Source organism: Acipenser ruthenus, chromosome 2 (genome assembly GCF_902713425.1).
Source record: "Acipenser ruthenus chromosome 2, fAciRut3.2 maternal haplotype, whole genome shotgun sequence".
Lineage (NCBI taxonomy): Eukaryota > Metazoa > Chordata > Actinopteri > Acipenseriformes > Acipenseridae > Acipenser > Acipenser ruthenus.
Genome location: NC_081190.1, coordinates 25,246,234 through 25,266,514, shown reverse-complemented (window position 1 = coordinate 25,266,514; position 20,281 = coordinate 25,246,234). Strand labels below are relative to the sequence as shown.

The 20,281-nt window shown below is 35.2% G+C and overlaps 1 protein-coding gene across 1 annotated transcript in view; it reads left to right on the top strand.

The window, feature by feature from the left end:
* Window positions 1-964: 964 nt before the first annotated feature.
* Window positions 965-20,281, top strand: part of LOC117426311 (tumor necrosis factor alpha-induced protein 8) — a 34,392-nt gene continuing 15,075 nt past the window's right edge. The window contains exon 1 of the mRNA XM_058992601.1: window positions 965-1,170. Within this exon, the coding sequence (XP_058848584.1) occupies window position 1,170 (1 nt within the window). The 5' untranslated portion in view covers window positions 965-1,169. The remainder of the gene's footprint in view (window positions 1,171-20,281) is intronic.

Genomic DNA, 20,281 nt, shown 5'->3' with positions numbered 1-20,281 from the left:
TGGATTTGTCAGCATTACTGGACCAAAGCTGAACACAAGCTTTCAGGTGGCAAAATAATATTTGGCATGGCATGGCTTTATAGGGGGTTTATTTTATAATGGGTCTGAGAGTCTGTTTTGAAAATGTAAGTAAAACAATGGAAACAAAAAATGCAAGTTGGATCTGGGTGTTCAGATCTGAATTTATATTTGACCGCTTATTTCATACATTAGTAATTACTATTTACAAATATCAATTAATGTGGACCGTTCTAAAACAACCCTCATGAAAAAGTCAAACTATCTCATTCTTTTTAATATTAATTATACATGTAGGCCTATGCAAAAAAAAAGGCAAATATTTAAAAATGTATTCACCTCAATGAAGCATGGATTGATAACGAGGCCCTGAACTAAGAGCAATAATTCCACAGCTAGGATATAGCAATTATTCCACAGCTAAGTGGTATCTGGCTTGTGCACGCTCATGAGTAAACTGTTAACCTTAATGTATATTTATTTCAAATATCCTGATTGCAGTCCTACTCTGATAATGAAGCATAATCATACTTCTGAAACGGCTACAAAGTATTTACAGTACAGAGTTGGTTTGGAGGGGCTATTTAAAGCCATGTTTAAATTACAATACAGAAACACTTCTTAAGTTTTTCATTTTCATATGATCTACTGTATTTGTGATACATTTTCCAAGTCTGTTCAGTCGGTTACAAACAGTTTGTGGTAATAGTAACGTTTTTTTTTTTTTTTTTTTTTTTTTTTTTTTTTAGTAAACTACTATGCTTGTAAAACATTCACGTTATATATCACAACTCTTCCATGTTGTAGCCAGAAAGCCCCGGTAAACTCTGACCACAAGCCCTTTAAATCGTTAAGTGCCTGTAACTCTCTGTATCTAACCCACTGTGTCTGCTTATTGGTTTAAATAAGTACATTCCAAACGCCGATTGGTGATGTTGATTGTCAGTCGGGTACTATTGGGCTTCAGCAGAGGGGTGGCATTTCCGCTGTCAAACTTCAGTTATATCAGTATCGCCCAATGCCTTTCTAGTTAAACAATCCGAAGTTACACAGCCGTTCATATTTGTAACGTCGGGCTCCAGAAGTGGCACGTTATACTTATTTCAATCGGTGTGATTTGTGCTGTTGTTAATTGGATTAAACTCACGCAGAGTAAGTACTTACCAAATGTAATTTCTTTTTTTTTTTCTTTTTTTTTTTTTATAATTATTATTATTACTCCTATCTTTTTTTAAATTTAAATATAAAAGGAGTATGTTTTCAGTGTTGGAAAACAGTGTCTCATGTCGTATTTTTAGCGTGATAACTATTGCAATAACAAGTAACGCGAACACACATCTAGCTTTGCAAAGTAGTGTCTGTAAGTGTGAATGCTCTGTGTCAGAAATACTGTGATCAAAGTAGATGTGTATACCTGCCAGATACTTCAGAAACGTGAGGTTTCTAATTGTGCTGGTAAAATAAAAGTTCTCAATTGCAATGCAAAATGTATCGTGAAAGGTTATTTGAGTAAAGAATGTCGTATGCTTTATAAATGTGTGTTTAAGATATTGACACTATACGGATAAATGTAAAATAACTCGGACTGCTGTAGATTGCTGTTTGTTGCGCCGTGGCTAGTTGCAATGAGATTGTTTGCCAGCATCATCGACAATGTAACTGACCTATTGAGGCATGTGGTTTATTGAGACCGATGTTCTGTTCGAAAAGTTGATTGAAAAGAACTAGAACCATACTCAATGTGAGGCTAAATCTGTTCGGCATGTAACAATATTGACCTTTCAATATCATGCATAGCAATATGTAAGTAGAATACTTTTTGATTGACAAATGCTAACTTTATGAATGAAAAAAAAACAAACTGTAGTTTCAATTGCTACCTCACGCAGGTCAGTTTAGCTTTTGGGTAGTGGGTTAGATAACCTGCATGACTAAAACCCGGTATTGTGTAATACAGATGTGTCTTGCATGGGGAATGTTAAAAACGTGTATGGACAGCTGTGCAGTTCATTTAGGTGTGTTTACCTTTAGGGTTTTTTTTTTCTTCCTGTAACCATTGTAACAATGAAACGATTGTGTGTGTGTGTGTTTTTTTTTTTTTACCAGATCGCTTGGACAGACCGACCACGCTCATAACGTATGCGTTTTTGCTTGCATAAGGCTATGGGGATTGCCTCTTGTTTTAAAAGGATTTGCATATTGTATTTGTGCTGTAACTGCAGGGTCCTCGATGTGCTGAGATTATGATACTGGTGATGCTCTTTTCAATGGGTACAGTTGTAGTGAGCATGTGATTCAGTAGATGCTGCTATTGTTCCCAGTTAAAGCTTGGTAAAGCAAAATATTTCACAGTAGTCCACTACACCCTTTTCCCACTGGTGAGATTTAAAATGAATCACAAAATGCTTGCTTTTTCCCCCCTTGTATTTTTTGTCCTTGTTTGAAATGTTATACAGTATTTCAGAGCATTCAGATCAGCGTGGAAATGGTATGAAGGATATCAAATTAACTATATTTTCTAAGGATAGAGTACTGATGTCAAAGTAACAGGGATATCCAAACGGATTAAATGGGTGGTTTGTGGTCTAATAGCTCTAGTTGATGCAGAAAGGCATTTACATGTTGAGACTATAAACGTACTTAACACTCAGGGAGTGTTTTCCCTCTAGACACGTGATTGTATAATTTATGTTCTGGAAAGTATGAGTCTTCAACACACATAGGCTTGAAGTTGCATCAGTTGTTACTACCTTGCCCAGCAGAGACTAAAATGAATGGCGTTTTAGAATGTGCTGCACCTGGTCCTCTGAGAGAAATACATATTAATTTATTTAGTTAGTTGTGTTCTTTTATTATGAAAGTACAGTTAACATAAACATCAGGAAGAGAAAAAAAAACCCTAATGGAATACTGTAACCATTTACAAATCAATATTTCTGAACACTTGATTGGCCTAGTTGCAGTCTTAATCAAAAATAGGCATTGTAAAGTTTAATTTGTGGCAGTTTATGGTTTCAGTCTTGAGATATATTTTGAATTACAAGATTCTATAAAATTCTTTATTAATAAAATGTGAGATCCCCCATCTTAGCGATAGTGACATGACCCCAGTTGCTAAGCAAAGTCACCTGTAGCTAAATTAATGGTAAAAGTAATATAGAAGTTGAATAAATAGAGCATCACAATGACTGTACTACTCATTGCATTAGTGCTCTGTTACATTACATGGTGTACATAATTTTAAAAAAAGCTTTCATTAAGAATATTGCAAGACTATAAGCCTCAGATAACACTTCCAAACACGAGACAAAACTGTTATTAAAGCCTAGCTTCTGTTCACCAAACTTCTCAGTTTCGACCAGCAATGCTTTATACAGTTACTAGAACAAATATCTGAAAAAACATGTGTATGTGTGTGTGGTGGTACTGTAGGCTGCAAGCTGCCCTAGTATTAGAAAAGAAAATGTTTACCGTAGCTTAACTTTCTACAGTTAAATATATTAATTGGAAACTTGTGCAGTGGGTACCTATCCAACAGCACTGGTTATACTTAGTGTCGTAATTAGCTTGATTCATGGGTTTGCAGCGATCCTGAATGAAAGGCCTTGTAGCTGGCACTGGCAACTGTTCTAACTACGGAATACAGGCATCTAATCACACGTTCCATTGTCAAAACAACAAACAATATAATCAGCCGGGTTAATTAAACAGATTGGAAACAACAGGGCCCAATTTAAATGTATTAGTCACTGCCATGTCAAAACTGAATAAAGTAAGTCAATTAATCGCAGTTAACTTCTGTGATTAACACGTGAATTTTTTGACTCCTGTCTTGTCCCTCTTAGCATGCCGTAATTAATTTCCTGCACTACCATTTTAGTGCATGCCAGGATTGAATGATTGCAGTCATCGTTTGAATATAAAATGAGTCACAGAACCACATTATGTAGCAAAGCACTCAAACTGAAGGACTTGTGAATGGGAAGTTTATTTTTTAAAAACTGACGGTTCATTAGATAGAAAGAGGGTTACTTGTATCTACTGTCACTGTGAGTTCCAGTATCACAGAAGTGCATCTAGTCTGCTGTACCACCTGCGTGCTAAACATGCTTTCACTTCTCAAAATACACTCTAGTAGTTCTTCTGCTACAGACAACAACAGTGCTGTTGGATAGGTACCAACTGCAGACCCATTAAAATTGTAGCTTTGTTTTATTTCAACCAAATTTAATATTTTAAACAATATTTTTACAAATATGGAGAATATAACCGTTACTCAAGGAATGTTTTGTTTTATTTAGGCAATTTTAAGTTATTAATAGAAGATAATTTAAAATTATTATTATTGTTATTGTTGTTGTTATTATTATTTAAACAACAGATGAATGCAGTAATTGTGTCAATTAAATATGCGATTAAAACCAAGATTAATTTAGATTTTTTTTTTAATCTCAAGATTAATCACGATTCATTTTTTTAATCGCTTGACAGCCCTAGAATAAAGTGATGTGTCAAATCACCTGAAAATTGGTGAGTTTTTATCGGGTTCAACCAAGGAGGTGGGAGTTCAGAGTCAGGCATGAAGTTAAACCCACAGTAATGTGACATGGGTTGTTTTACAATTGTGGTGGTCACATGCAAATGTATTTCATGATAAATAAACCTAAACCGTGTCATAATTGTCACATACAGTGTACTATAAATAGAGTACGTGTAAAAATCTATGTGAAATCATAATAATGATTTATTTTGAAAGTTTTATAGTTGCTAGCACATTTACATTTTAGAGGCGTTAAACTACCCCAACACTGGAACTCAAAGGATGTAAGATTAGGTCTTTGAGCCTTTCTCTTCCAAATTTAGTAGGTAGTCGAAGTATCTACAATATTTAACTTTCACTTTCTTTTATGCAAGCTATATCTCTAGCTCTGGACACAACCAGCTTTTGTTTATCAGGCAGCTTTGTATTGTCAAAAAAGGCTTTGATCCAAAATCACTGCATCAGAAAATGTTTGGTATAAATTCAGACTCCAGTCGGCAACACAACTGAGAAACAAAATAAATAGGCACATCTTGTGATGCAGAATCTCTCATACAAAGACTGTTTTGTATTGAGCCACTGTGACCACTCATGACTCTGTATTCCATCAGTATACCCGTTAGAGTGTGCATTTCAACTCCTTCAAATAAAATAAAGCCTGAAAAATGCCCTTTGCAAGACAGATGTAATGTAAATTGTGTTTTGCTAATTGAACAAATAATATTTCTTTGCTTTTTAATTAAAAAATCCTGTTGTGAGAAGAGGTAAAAACTATTCTTTTCTGTACGGCCCTACATTGTACTAATGCAAAAACATTTCCACTGTGCGGCTGTGCAGTGTGCATGGAAAAAAAAAAAGATCTGGGCCACTAGCAACGTTACCATAAAAAAAAAAAAAAAAACACTATCTGAGTTTCATTTTCATTGAACCACCTGATACTTGGTAAAAAAAAGTCAGATAGAACCAAGATCCAAAGCCCAACTGAAAGTCAAAAGTTTCTAAGGGGCAACTTGGGTTTCCCTGTTAGGACAGCTAACAGACAGTTTTTGAATATGGTATACAATTTATTTTAGACAATTCAGAAATTAATTGTACAATGAAACTATGTGTTTAATATTTTCTTCATGCTCGAGTAAGTATTTTACATACATTCCTTTTATCAAGATATAATATTCTATAAAAGATATACAGTGTGCAATATTTTAGTAAGTGCTTATGACTAAAGATAAGTATCATGATAAAGGTGTCTTTTCTGAAGTAAGAATTTACTGCAGACCTCCCACATCCTGGACAACTTCCTTCCTCAGTTGTATTAAACAGAGACACTCATATTCAACACCTATAACTTGCCACGGTTACAGCTTTCAGATAAATTTTTATATGTGGATGTGGCAAAGTGGTTAATAGTGTGCGTTTGCAGGTGATTAAAGAACAGACAGACAATTGTAATCCAGGTTTATTTTATTTGTTTTTGTCCAGTGCCTGACGGCAAAACAAACAGTAAACAGTAATGAAGGTAAGTACTACAGCAGCGTGTATTACTTAATTTATAATCCCCGGGTTTGCCCTGCAAATAACAGTCCTGTTTTTATTATACACCCGCACAAAACACAAAACACATACACAAGTCTGTTAGTGTGTGAATTAGTGCTAGTGGTGTAAAATACAGTTTATAGTGATACGAGTGCAGTGCTGTTCCGGGTTTGTGCTGGCCTCTGGCGACAGCTCCGGAACGTGTTAGCTGTCTAGTGAATACAAACAAACAAATAGACAGAACAAGACAAACACTCACAATTTCAACCAAAAAAACACAGGTCCTTCCTGGTCACTTCTTAATAACCAAAAACGAAGGAACTGATTACGAGTCACCACCCCCTTTTTATGCTGTCATGAATGACCCGTTGGTAAACGAATGCAGCTGCCTTTACAATCAGCGGCTGCTACATTGTTTTCCTTCCGGGTCAATACATTTCTGCAACAGAGTCTCGCCACCTTCCAGACTGGCCGACTTCCGACCCAGGAAAGAACAGTCAGTCCAGCCCGTCAAAAGAACTCTGTCCTCGCTGCTTAGCACCCTCACAGGTCGGGAGGGAGATTTACCACCAAGATTCATTATATTTCTGTCACAGTGGAACAACTACAATAATTAATAATTAAACATATTTGCTTTCTTTTATGAACGCTGCAGTCGTATTATTATTGTAATCTCCCACAGAGTACAGTGTATCAGATTTTGAAGGTGAGTGGCAAGCGGGTATAAAACAAACTGGTCTGTTACCTGAATGTAAATCAGAGATGGATTTTGTAAATAAACAGCAAGTTTTTATTCCGTTTTGGTACACAATTGAACACCACTGTGGTGTCAAATCCTAACAAAGTACAGACTAAAAAGTCAATGCAAACAAAGAAAAACCTTGTTCTCTTGGAGGAGGGTCATTGCAGCAGTGAGAGGGATGTCAGCTGTGTTTGCTGTTCAACTGCAAACATCCCAGCCCCTCAGGTTCCCATTGTGCAATGCCTAGGTGCTCGACAACAAAAGAAAGCAAAAGGTGGTAGGAGCAGATGCTGCACCATTCTTTGTTAAATATTTCAAGTGGGTGTCAGGGTTTTTTGTGTTTATTTATCGTGTCACTTTAGCAGCCATTCAGCAACACAAGAGTCTACTTTTTTGTATTTATATCATAATGCATGAAAGCATCAACCTCCCTGAAAGGATTAAGAGGACACCTTCAGACCCGCTTCGATGTCAGATTGGTGCCTTCCTGCCAGCCCACGGTGGCCATACATGAAGTGAGTTATGCGGTCCCTCCAGGGGTCTGGGTGGATCTTAGACACAAAAGAAGGCTCTCCATTGAAATGAATATGTTAAGTTAAGGTCAGTCACTGACAAAGGTAATAAATTAGATTGATTACAATGTCAAATGAATGGTAAAGGACTGCTACAGACTTTAAAATCTAATTAGTACTAGCAATATGAACACTGGTCCACAGTAACATGAGTACCAGTAATAATGTTGAAAAAGGAGGAAAGAAAAATCATTTTTAAATGTCTGTTAGCACTCCTTTAAGAGAATTGTTCTTTAAATGGTTAATCTTGTGCCCCAAGTAATCAAATAATGAAGTGATGGCATCTCATTAAATCATTTTTTTACATTTTCTTGCATTGAAATATGTTACAATAGTAGTTAATATTTGATATTAATACAATATTTACAGCATAAATCCCTTTGTGTCCTGCTGTCATTTGAATGCCCAGAGCAAAGTAGTTTAAACATGTACTGTAGGTATTTCCTCCATGCAATATATTAAAAGTTTTAAAATATGGTATCACAAAACCATACATGCATTCTTATTAATGTTGGTGTTGTGCAGTGATGTTTTAGTTAGATAATCAGCAAAAATATCACAATTATAAACACATTTATATATTAACTCACTGAGCCATTAGTCTTTAAATGTATGTCAGGTTTCACAAATTGACAAATATTTTAATAATCAGTGTTGCTGTTGCCCTAACCAATAATCAGTAACAACAAATACCTTAGGATGATGTGTTGGTTATGGATTTGTTTCAATCACATCCGTTTTTACATGCATACAGAGGGTAAATGATGGATCAGGTCTCATGTTTAGTATCCTTTCATTATGTCAGTGTCACATATACAGATTGAAAGTGAAATAAAAATAAATAATGATTGTATTCTATAGCAGTGGCCAAAACACTAGTACAGTAAAGTGAAATATTTTGAGCATTCTATGGCTAGATGTTAAGAATCCACTGCTATGTCCTTCGCAGTTGACCAACATGCATTATTGGACTATATAATATTTCTGAATGACTTCTTTAATGGCTGTACTAGGGAGCTTTCAACATCCTAGAAGCAAACTCTTTATCTGGGTCACAAGACTAGAAACTCATTGTGTGCTTTTTTGTCATAAAGAAAGATCTTTTGAAAGTTTTTACATTTAAACTCGTTCCATTTTGGAAGAATGTTATCAATTCACGGTCTGTTCATAATCCACTTGCCCATCTGGTAGTTGAAAGCTTATTCGGGGCACCTATTAAATTACATTTCAGATGCATTAAATTATCTTTACACTCACCGTAAACCCTAATATTCCAATAAAGCTGAGCACATAGGAGTTTTTACACAGCCTGTTTATGAAAGTATATAAAGATGATCTTGTTGCAACCTGTCAGTATGTCATTTTGACATGTGTAGGATGGTGGTCGAAAGGAATGTATTGACAGTGGTGCTGGTGCAGCATGCACTGTATGGAATGTGACAGCTAATGAGTCAGCTGCTGTAGCAGGCTTATATGAACAAGAACAGCACTATAGTAATCTCACTTGGGCTTATAGTCAGCAAATATCTTGTTTTAGAAAAAGGAACGCTGAACTATTCGTTTTGCCTATACAGCCAGTAATGGTTTGAGGTGCTAAATCCAAAAGGTTAATTGAATTAACATATTGTGTGAAACTTTAATTTCCTGTCCACTTTTTTGGTACAGGTAGCATAACGCTTCGATATATATGTAAATTGATCAGTAGTTGTCTTGTTTTGTCATTCCAAACCGTGTGACACAGTGGTGCTTGATTTCTCTGTTTCTGTGTCGGTGTGGGATACATATTCTCCAATTAGAAGGCACCCGTTTTCAGATATAGTTTTAACTGGTGGTTTGCTTAAAGTTTTTAAAATGGTGACACTGGTTTAGATATAGAAGTCAATTTTTGATTTAGCATTTACGAGAACTTTCTCCATCATGGTAACACCCCTTTGAGAGAGGCAGGGTTCTGTGCCATACTCGTGAGGTCCTGTCTTAGATGAGAAACCACTTCTGAGTCTGTGTGAAACTTGAGGAAGACAAATGCATAGAGAAGTGTCTTTTTTTTAAATATCTGAATATGGCATTATGACAATGGTTCCAGGCTGAGACCATAGATGTCCTGTACTAATGTACAATAATAATGTATTTTCATATTTACCTTTGAATATACACGTGGTGCTGTGGTCTTTGCATATGGCAAAAAAGTATTTTGTCTGCTGAGTTGTTCAGAGGAGATTTATGAGACATACATAAATATACACTGCAGAAAAGAGCTGTAGAATTGTGAGCTCTGTATTTGAAACAAAATATGAATGTGTTGTTGATTGGATATCCTGTGACCAGTTCATAGCGTTGAGCCATCTTCATTACCAAGAAACCATAAAAGAGGAACACAAATGTAAGCGTTCGGAGGAGGTATTGTTAGGTATGGGTGTGGAAGACCCCTCCATTTAAAAACAAGTTTCTCTCTTGAAAACAGAATGGTGCTTTTGCAGGGGCATTATTTTTGCTCTGTGTCAAATTCAGAGCAACAACTGCTACAACAGTAAATCATAAACTGTCGGCGGTGGTGTCCTATTGTTTGGTAATTAAACACTAGTGAAAGCTAAAGTGAAACAAGGCCATTCAATGCAGTATGTTTAAAAGTGTTAAAGATCCCTATTTACAAAGCTTTGATTTACTTAAATCATTTTCTTTGTCTGTTTTTTTTTTTATTTTAATAACTGTTGATAGCTTCTTTTAACAACAGCCCAGAACAGTTTTATGAATACTAAACTGTATTGTATTCTTAAAAGGATAAATACAATAAAAAACATTCTTGAATCACTCACAAATGAATGTTTTATGAATATGTTTTTATCTTGTATACTTAACAAAACAAAAACATATTTTCACACTATGTTATACAGGTGGATTTTGTGTTAAAAAAAAAAAAAAAGCAGAAATGGGTAAAATACTAGTGGCAACAAGCAAACAGGAAATCAGAGCTTGACTTTGGGTTTGTAGAGGAGCCGATTACAGTACTTTGAAATTGCACTTTCCACCTAAAGCTGTTTTTGTGTGGTAGACAGTAGCCTATGCAGTATAAATTACTAATAGGACAGGGGGGCATTCCATGATACAGCAAGTCATCATCAATATCAGACTTGGAATGGTTTACTGCCACATTGACTTAACTTTTGGTCACATAAAAAAAACAGGCCACAAACTGTTATCCAGTACACATTAACCATTTGACTTGTTCAACAACTTGGCCATGTCAATGATACAGATCTTTTTTACAAACTATTCCATAAATGATGTTGCCGCCCTAACGTGTTTTACCTGGGGATAATTTGTTGTTCATGAACGAAAAAAAAACATTTCTAGTTTGTCTAGTTTCTTCTTCTTAATTAGATGTTATATTGTTTAATTCCTCTCAGAAAATGTGTCTGTACATTTGTTTTAAAATCGGGCCTTCTTGTGTATGAACTCTGCCTCTTTAGTCTGTAGACTGCGGCACATTAAACCCCTCCTATCTCCCTATAGCTTTTCTAGCTAGATCTACAGCCATGGGCTACGTTGGTAATGGATGTCTTGGCTTGGGTTTAAACCCCCTTTGTTTTCTCCAGAACATTATTCAACCCCAGTTTAAACCCACCATTTTCATTTTTTCTAATTGTTAATTTGCAAGTTCATTCATTTATTTATTTATTTATTTATTTATTTATTTATTTAGTTTATTTTTTGTCCTAAAAATATACAGCATTGTATTTTTTTCTTGTGAATAAAAAAACACAGTATCCCCAGGGATCACATGCTAGAAGCATGATTGATGGAATGGTTGCCAGATATGGAATTATTCCTCATTACAGTGTGTATATGATTTAAGTATCTGCAGTCATTTTTATTTTACATTATTTGCGCTGTCTCAGAGAAAGGGAGTTGGGTCTGTTTATATTTAGACATCATAGCATAACTAACAGAACTGCCAGCTTTGCTGGACGAAGGGGCCAAATATGCCGTTTGTCCCCTGCTAGTGTACATTCTTAAAAGTAATTTGATTTTGACTAAACCCCCTAACCTATCTGCACACTGCAGCAGTGAACACATAAACAGTAGCAATGTTTCTCTAATGAATCATGCCTTGTTCAAGCTGGGCATTTCAGATGAATGCTACAGTCCGGAATGTAAAAGTAAAAGGGTTAAATATCGAATACATCTTTTTTCTTTTTAAGGTTTTGCAGACAAGTACAAGTGACTTTAAGTTAAAGAAGTCTATATGTATATTATTACAGGGCTTAATGTTCACACTGAGTTTTTACTCATTACCTTACTGTTTTGCTTATTCCTCCTAAGTGTGCCTTCCATTTGACTTTTGACATTGCCATCCATAATTACTGCCTGTCTGGCAACACTGCTGTTGTTTCTGTAGAAACCGTGTCTATTTGTTAAGCTTAGCACTACAGCTAAAGGTGAGGGTTAAAATATTATTTATTGTAAAACAGCATGAACAGTAATAGTTCCACATGTTGCCCTTTGGGTCAGTAGAACATTTCCAGACTAAAAATCAACATTCAGCTAAACATTCAAAGGTGTCGTCTTTTTTTTTTTTGTTTGTTTGTTTTTTTTTTTTTTCTTGCAAGGCAAATGTCCATTGGGGGTGAAAAATAAATCCCACAGTGAAGAGTGTATTTTGAGAATTTATAAACAGTCTGGACAGTGGACTGGCCTGGCTTCTGATGCACAAAGGGTAATTGTGGGAGTTGTTTAGTAACTAATAACTCAGGAATTTTATTTGAATATAATCGTGAACAGTGGGACAAATAGAATGGTATGGGACAGTCCGTGTTCTGTTTTTCTTTGCCTGTATTTACCTGGCTTTGTGGATTAACCTGGGTATGATTCGCTCAATATAACAATTGGTCAGTTTAAAACTAATGCTTTATTAAACTTCAATGTCAGCATGTAATATGAAAAATGTATTAATGTGTGTAATTACCAATATCAGAGACAGAGTGTGCAGCCTTAATTTCTTCTCTGGTCTAAAAACATATCTAAAAATAAGCTTTTTTTTATACCAAACCTGTGGTTACATCATTCTTCGACACTTTTCTTTTGTAACTTTTCTCCATTGCAGCTGGGTATCATTTTGGTCCTTCTAATAAATTTACAATTCATGCATTTGATACACACATCCTGCTAATAAGATATATTGCTACAAGAGATTGCAACAGAAGAGTACAAGGCACAGACAACCTCCATACTGTATATTATTCCCAGATAAGGAATGTGTTCTGATCAATCGCTTTTCATAAGCTTGCCTACATTGAGAACTTAAACATTTCAAATGCAAGATAGATACAAAAGCATAACACCTAAAATATAAAAATATTACAAACAGCAAATCTTCTAACACCTGCTTCTGTAAATGTTTGTGAGTCAGAGTTGCAGAACCAGTTTAAGACGGTATGCCAAGAAGTGATTGTACTGTTCAAGAGTTTATCCAGTGACTTGTAAATTCAGACACTGACGCAAAGACTGTAGCTTGAAAGAGGTGCATATTCATAAACCTGTTCCTGCCCCTCTGAATCAGTGCCGGAGCGAGCAGGTTGGACAGATGAACCAATCAAAATGCTGAACTTTGGGAGAGGAGTCGGGAACTAATGTAATGTTTCTGATTGAACCGTCTGGATTTTAGCAGCAGATGTTATAAATTCAGAAGACATTTTGACAGAAAGACCTGAAGCTTAACCAATGTGAAACTAAAATAAGCAGTCAAAACTGATTTGTGACCATGAAATGAATTGCTTACCATAAATGTTTACTGATTCTACAGTATCACCTAATTATACACTATGTAGGTAACTAAGAGTGGGGTACAGTGAGTGAATCAAGTAAAAACTGTCAGTCAGGTTTGTAACAAAAACTAAAGTGTTATGAGAATCGGGCATGCAGAGGCCTTCAATAGGTGATGCAGTGGGTTAATGCACTTAATACTGGGAGATGGGGAATTCTGTGTTTTTGTTAACAAAAATACAAACGTTTGGTTTAGCAATTTCCTACACTATATAATTACATCTCCCTATGTCTGGCAGAGATCAAATATCCACTCTTGATTTGTGCTAATAAAGAAGCACCAGGATTTACCATAAACTTTTATCATTTCAGATCTCTCACTCCTCAATTAGTTTATTTACTATTATAATAGAATTATTAACCCCCCCCCCCTTTTTCACTATTTCAGTTTCCATACATTATCTAACCCTTCAGCTCCCTTCTACTGACATCACATTCGGAACATGATTGCAGTTGAAGGTGTTGGATGACATGAAAGGTCAAACTAGACAACAGAACAATACAAATAATAATAACATTTATGGATTCTCTGACTGTAAAGTTATCAAAGCAGTTGTGTCAGTCATGAATCTGATTATAGTGGTGATCATTTGGCAAACAAAAAGTATGGAAGTTGATTTTAACCCACATCTGTTTGTTTTTTTAATCACTAGGTGATTTAGGTTTTGTGCACAAGAACATTTTATCAATCAGGTAACAGCCATACCCCATTGATTAAGTAAAACAAAACAATATCATTAGCTAAAGCATTGATATTAGGCGTAACACATGTTTATTTTGCATTAAGTTACTTTTAATGAGCTAGCTTGTGTAAGAGCTTCAATTGGCAGTTAATTACAGCCTGAGTTGTCTGAGTGCTGGTAAAATATCTGCGTCAGAAAATAATCCTTTGACTCTTGTTTTCTCAAATACCATTTTATAGACATTTTGAGATATGGTACTACAATAATTCATTTGAGAAGGTGAAACAAATAAGATGCATGTCTTTCAGGTATCATTGTACTAGCAAATGCATTATAGATTTTAAATGATTATATAGTAAGTATACTGACAACAGTATGCAATAGTATGCTTTCTCTTGTTTGTACCTCTGTTGTAATAAAGTCCAAACCTTTCTTTGGCAGAAGGAAGTGGTACATTTAGTGATTTACAACACATGTAGTTTATACTATCTAACTATCTTCTGTAAATGTAAATCAAATGATCACATGTTAACTCCTCTTTTATGCAGTGAAGGGTGTGTCCATTGTGATTGAAACTGAGTTGCAACAGCAAGATGCAGCTTTGATGTCTTAAATTAGCCAAGGGGGGATGTCATTTACAACACAAATGAATGTTAGGGAAAGCCCATTCCCAGTACACAAAAGTGTGTACACTTACTGCAGATGCATCCATTGTTTTTGTCATTGATCCCTTTTGAGCCTGTGTTTATGGCTCCCCCGTTTGGAATTAAGTAAGACTGCAACTGAAATGGCATTTTTTGGAAAATAATAAATATTCAGACTTGCTCCACATCAACTCCGCATTAAAGCTGACACAGTAAAATGTAATGTTATAAAAAATCTCAAATGCTTCATTGAATTAACTAGCATAATGTAAATTAAACACATTTTTTTACACATTGGGATAAACTGTGATATAAGCTTTGTTTGCATGTAAAAATTAAGTCTCACCTTTTTACCACGCTATATAAAATCCATCACTTTAATTCTAAATTCTAAAATAATTATAATACAAAATGTGAATGTATTTTCTTATTTATTTTCATCAGTAAAGTGTGTTTCATCATGCTGCTGCTGCTGCAAAATAATAAAAAAAAAAACCCTCCTAATTCACTTATTCAATACAGTACCACATGGAGACCAGCATGTATTAAAAACAGATGCGCAGTTTAAAAAGGGAGTTTCTGTTTAATGGTTTAAAATATTGAGACCCTTGTAGACTCCTACTAGCTTTAGTAGTTACTTGTTCCAGGAAAGAAGAGACAACATAGCCAAAATGATGTTTCTAATTTTCTGTATTTTTTTTATTATTATTTTTCTTTCATTTTTTTTTGCATTGCATCTATCCAGGGCTCTACTGCCATATACAGTACTGTAATCCTGGGCGATGCCACCAGTTCTGCTGTTGATGCTCTACTTTTAAGTTTCCCCCCCAAAAAATGTTTTCTTTACAGAGATGAAGCATACAAATAGTTTCATAGGCTTACTATCTTTGAGGGTTCTGTATAATTAGTTAATATTGATTCTGATGTATCTTCAGTGATGTGTACTCAGATTACCCCCCTCACCTTTTTAAGGTGTTGGCTGTTTTATTGGCATTGTTTCATGTTTAAGGCTCTTATTGTATTACTTGTATTGTAACACTTGAAATGCATTTGCTTACGATTGTAAGTCGCCCTGGATAAGGGCGTCTGCTAAGAAATAAATAATAATAATAATAATAATAATAATAATAATAATAATAATAATAATAACTTAAAGGTAGAATAAATAGGTTGTACAAAATTAAATAATTCTCACACCTGCATAATATTATATTTTTTGGTTTCCACTTCTTCCATTGCTTTGATTCAGTATTCATTACACGCTTGAAACGTATTTTAGTCTCACCTTCAACACCTGTGCAAGCTTACCTGTAATGAAAAAATAAAACAGACTCATTGCATCTCGCTAGAAGCTGAAATTAACTCGGCTAGCCCATTGGAATGCCGTTGTCAGCAGGAGGCTCACACAGCTGTAGAAGGTGAGACTAGTAATCAAATGAGTCTCACGTTACTACCTTTAGTTTCACATTGATGTAAACTGTATTTGAGTAATTTAACTAGAAGCAGCACGTTGTGCTCTTTACAGAAAGCTATGAACCTTGCTAAACCCAGACTTTTAAAAAACATAGTTTCAAGAATGTGAAGAAAACAGAACTGGAAACCAAATAGCATGAGTGATACCTCTGAGAAAATTATCTAATGTTGTGCACCTTATTTCTGAAGTGGCCAAAGTGGGCCCTTCCAGTCCTGGTCTTTGGCACAACAGTGTTCTAAATTGTCTCATTGAATGAACCTTCATCCAGACCTTGAAGTAGTTTTATAATTGTACCTGTTAAACCTGGAGTAGAATGGCCCTCGAGGACTGATTGGACACCTTTTGCCATATTTGTTCTACCTTTTGAAGGCCTGGCACCATCGTATCTACAGTAAGTGGTACGGACTAGCACTGGGTGTGGTTTAGGTTCCCAGGGTTCGAACCGGTATGAGAGAGAATTATCTTTGGCAGATTAACTCATGAAGTCGTGAAATTATTGTCATCATAGTTTGAATATGGAATTTAACCATCTTTTCTTCTGAGTTTAAAGATTGCATTTGGAAATTGCTCAGAACCTCTTGCCAATGCTTCTTCCTCAGTCCACATTGTTAAATGGATTTTGCCAATCTTGTTTTTCTGACCTTTTGATCTCCTTATGAAGTTGTTGTTTTTTAAGTTTCAATCATACTGGTTTTAATGGGTTTGTTGTTTTTGATTACATTGCCTTGATCGTTTTCCTGGACACCCTTATAAATAACTCCTTAGTCTCAATGGGCAAATCTCCAGGTTAACTGAATAAATAAATACTGTACTGTAAACGTATCTTGTGTTTGACTAACAGCGTTGCTCTGGTAGCTGTGCTATTTATATTTAAGTTAATAATAACTAGTGTTTTCATTTTGTTGAGAAATAGCTCCCAGGGGAAATTGTGTCACTAATTGTGTCATCATGTGGCCAAGTCCTCTATGTGTACTTTAGCTATGATTGTACATCTTCTCATCTTTTCCTGTGTATTTGGCAAAACTGAAGTGAGGTTTTGGAAACATTTTTTGTCAGAAGAATGATGAAAAGATCTTCGCTTACACCTTGCCATTTATTCTGAATATTTCAGTGAACCTACAACATGTTACAGAAAATCTAGTAATTATTAAGTGGAACCTTCAGACACCTGTTGAAGGAATTTAGTTATTGTAGGTGAAATTCAGAAGTCCTCATCTGAGTCACTTTGCTTGAAAATGTCACATGCAACTACCATGCAGTTACCAGAAAATATCTGGATTAGCTCATTTGATGTGAGCATACCCTGGCACCACAGAGACCTACTGTGAAGCAATAAAAGAGAACTGCCTATTGTATCTGTTACAGGATGGAATGACAATGTGAAACAAACCCCCCAAATCACTGAGCACAGCAAAGGACCTGAGCAATCATGAGTGTCTTTTAAATGTTGATTGGAACATATACAGTGAGTTGGACTCCTGTATATGTCATGGGACAGAGTAGTACCATTGGTCTGGGGCAGTGGTTCCCAACCTTTTTCAATGTAGGGACCATCTTGGTGTTTGGATTTTTCCAACAGAGCATGCGCCCCGTATTATTTCACAACAGCATTTTTAAACTCATTTGTATGTGTACATGTATAAGTACATGTAGACAGTAAAGTATTATATAACCTATCTTATAACCTAACTTAATGAGATCCCTGTGGTGGAATCTTTGCTACCAGTTCATTAAGCAATGTTGTCATTTTGCGTACTGAAAGTTGCTGATAGCAAAGTTCCTGTTTTCTTTTGTTTAAAGAAGTCCAGTTGTTGGTTTTTTTTCACAATCTGAGTGCTTTGTAGATAAATGACGTCTCAGTTTTGCAGATTTAAGAGCTTTGTTTGATAAAACCTCCTGACAAATAACACACTGGGGCTTTGGGTTGTCCTCGGATCCAGTAAATGTAAATACAAGTGCTAAATATTCTGGATTGTATTTGACACAGAGGCTTTATTTTCTTGTGGCTGAGATTCATCAATTCCTGTTTTTGTTAAATATGACGGTGTCAAGAACAGACTGTACACATTATTTCCAGAGGTAGTGTTTAGAGAATTTCCTTTTGACGTATAGTGTTGTGAGATATTAAACTTGGAAATTAAACATGAAATCAATCATTCACACTACGGTACAACTCACAAGTCAAGCAACAAATACAGCCTCTTTTTGTTTCACATTAACTTCTACAAAAATGTCTAATATGGAAATAATAGGAATAGTCCTATATGGCAACAGTGTAGCACATCATTTATATGTTTGAAAATGTAAAAACACTGGTTTTAATTTTATTATTATTATTATTATTATTTATTATTATTATTATTATTATTATTATTATTATTAATTTAGTCATTCCAACCAAGTTAGGAATATTGCATGCGGTGCACTCCTTTTGCTGTGCGAAAAGGCTGGAGACAGATTTCTTTTTCTTTTTTCTTTTTTTTTCTGAACAGTGAAAACAAGCAGTAGAATGAGAGCACAGGATAGAAAGATGTGCATTTACATGACTTACTGGTCACATAAATGCATAAGACAAGTGTGCCAGTTATTCAGTATTTGTTTCACATTAAAAAGATGTTTCAGTTAATGGCGGCTTTGAAGACGATGTTTGGTATTGTATCAAAGGCAGCTAATATAAATTATAAAGTCACCTGTATTTAAATAAAACCGTTAAGGGGGGGCGGGGGGGACTACATACATGTCTTATAATTCTATTATTTATTTCTTAGCAGATGCCCTTATCCAGGGCGACTTACAATTGTTACAAGATATCACATTATTTTTTACATACAATTACCCATTTATACAGTTGGGTTTTTACTGGAGCAATCTAGGTAAAGTACCTTGCTCAAGGGTACAGCAGCAATGTCCCCCACCTGGGATTGAACCCACGACCCTCCGGTCAAGAGTCCAGAGCCCTAACCACTACTCCACACTGCTGCCCCATGATGTGGTTAAAGCTGTGTTTTGTGTTGCTTAGTAATACAGATCTTGCAGCAGTACATGTGATTGTGTAATACTGCTTTGGGAGATGTTTGAGGACCACCTGGAGTTTACTTATGGACCACAGGTTGGGAACCACTGGTCTGGGGCATAAAAACTGACAGCCTGTATTCCCCACCCTACAAATCACGTAACAAATTAGGGAGCCCATAGCAGGATGTCTGGTTTTTGAATTCCCCGCCCTACATGCCCTCCATAGCAAAGTCAGAAACAAATCTACTTTTGTTACATTTGTTTTATTCACATTTATATGCGTGACGTCTGGAAATAAGTAGGTACCGGTACACTTTATTCTGGTTTTCTAAAGATATTTATCAGAAAGGAGTTTTTGTGCTAGCGTAAAGAGGTTTAACATGCAATCAATTAGAAAACGTTGGTTTCAAGTACAAAAAAGTAAGGCTGATGCCTTCTAAGAGGTTTAATAAAACAATCCGTAAACTGTGCTCATTCTGAAAACACTATGGCATTATATATATATATATATATATATATATATATATATATATATATATATATATATATATAATGTGTGTGTGTGTGTGTGTGTGTGTGTTTTCTACGGCTTTACACCAAATATGTTTTTGTATCAACATTAAAAAAAGGCTTCAAGAATATATGTAATTATTCTCAATGTAATAGTTTAGCTGAATTTTATTTAATTGTTCACTCCAATTTCTGATGAAGCAAGGGACCATTTTTTATAAATATAGTTATCACTCAACTAGAAAAAAAAGTGAAATTAAGCCCACTAAAATGTGTGTTCGTGTTTAAAGCTTAAACGTAGTAGAGTATGTCAAACCATAGAAACTATGGTTATAGTTTGATATTATTATTATTAGTAGTAGTAGTAGTGGTATTGTTATTGTTGTTATTATTATTATTATTATTATTATTATTATTATTATTATTATTATTATTATTATTATTATTATTATTATTATTATTGCTAGACATATGCTGGTGATTTGTCTTCAAATGTTTTTGCATTTAAGGTTGAGCCTTTCTTCAAAGTGTTCTCATGGAAGATGGTTGACAGTGTGACTGTTTTATAGTGTTAGTCCTGTTTGATGTCCAGTAACACAGTACTGACTGTGGAAGGTCAAATGTGTCTTGGATGTGTGCTACTTGAATGCATTGTGTATTATTTAGAAACTGCATCACCCTGTTTAGCCAGTTTCATTCACTATGAGAGAGATCTATTCTGACAGGCTTT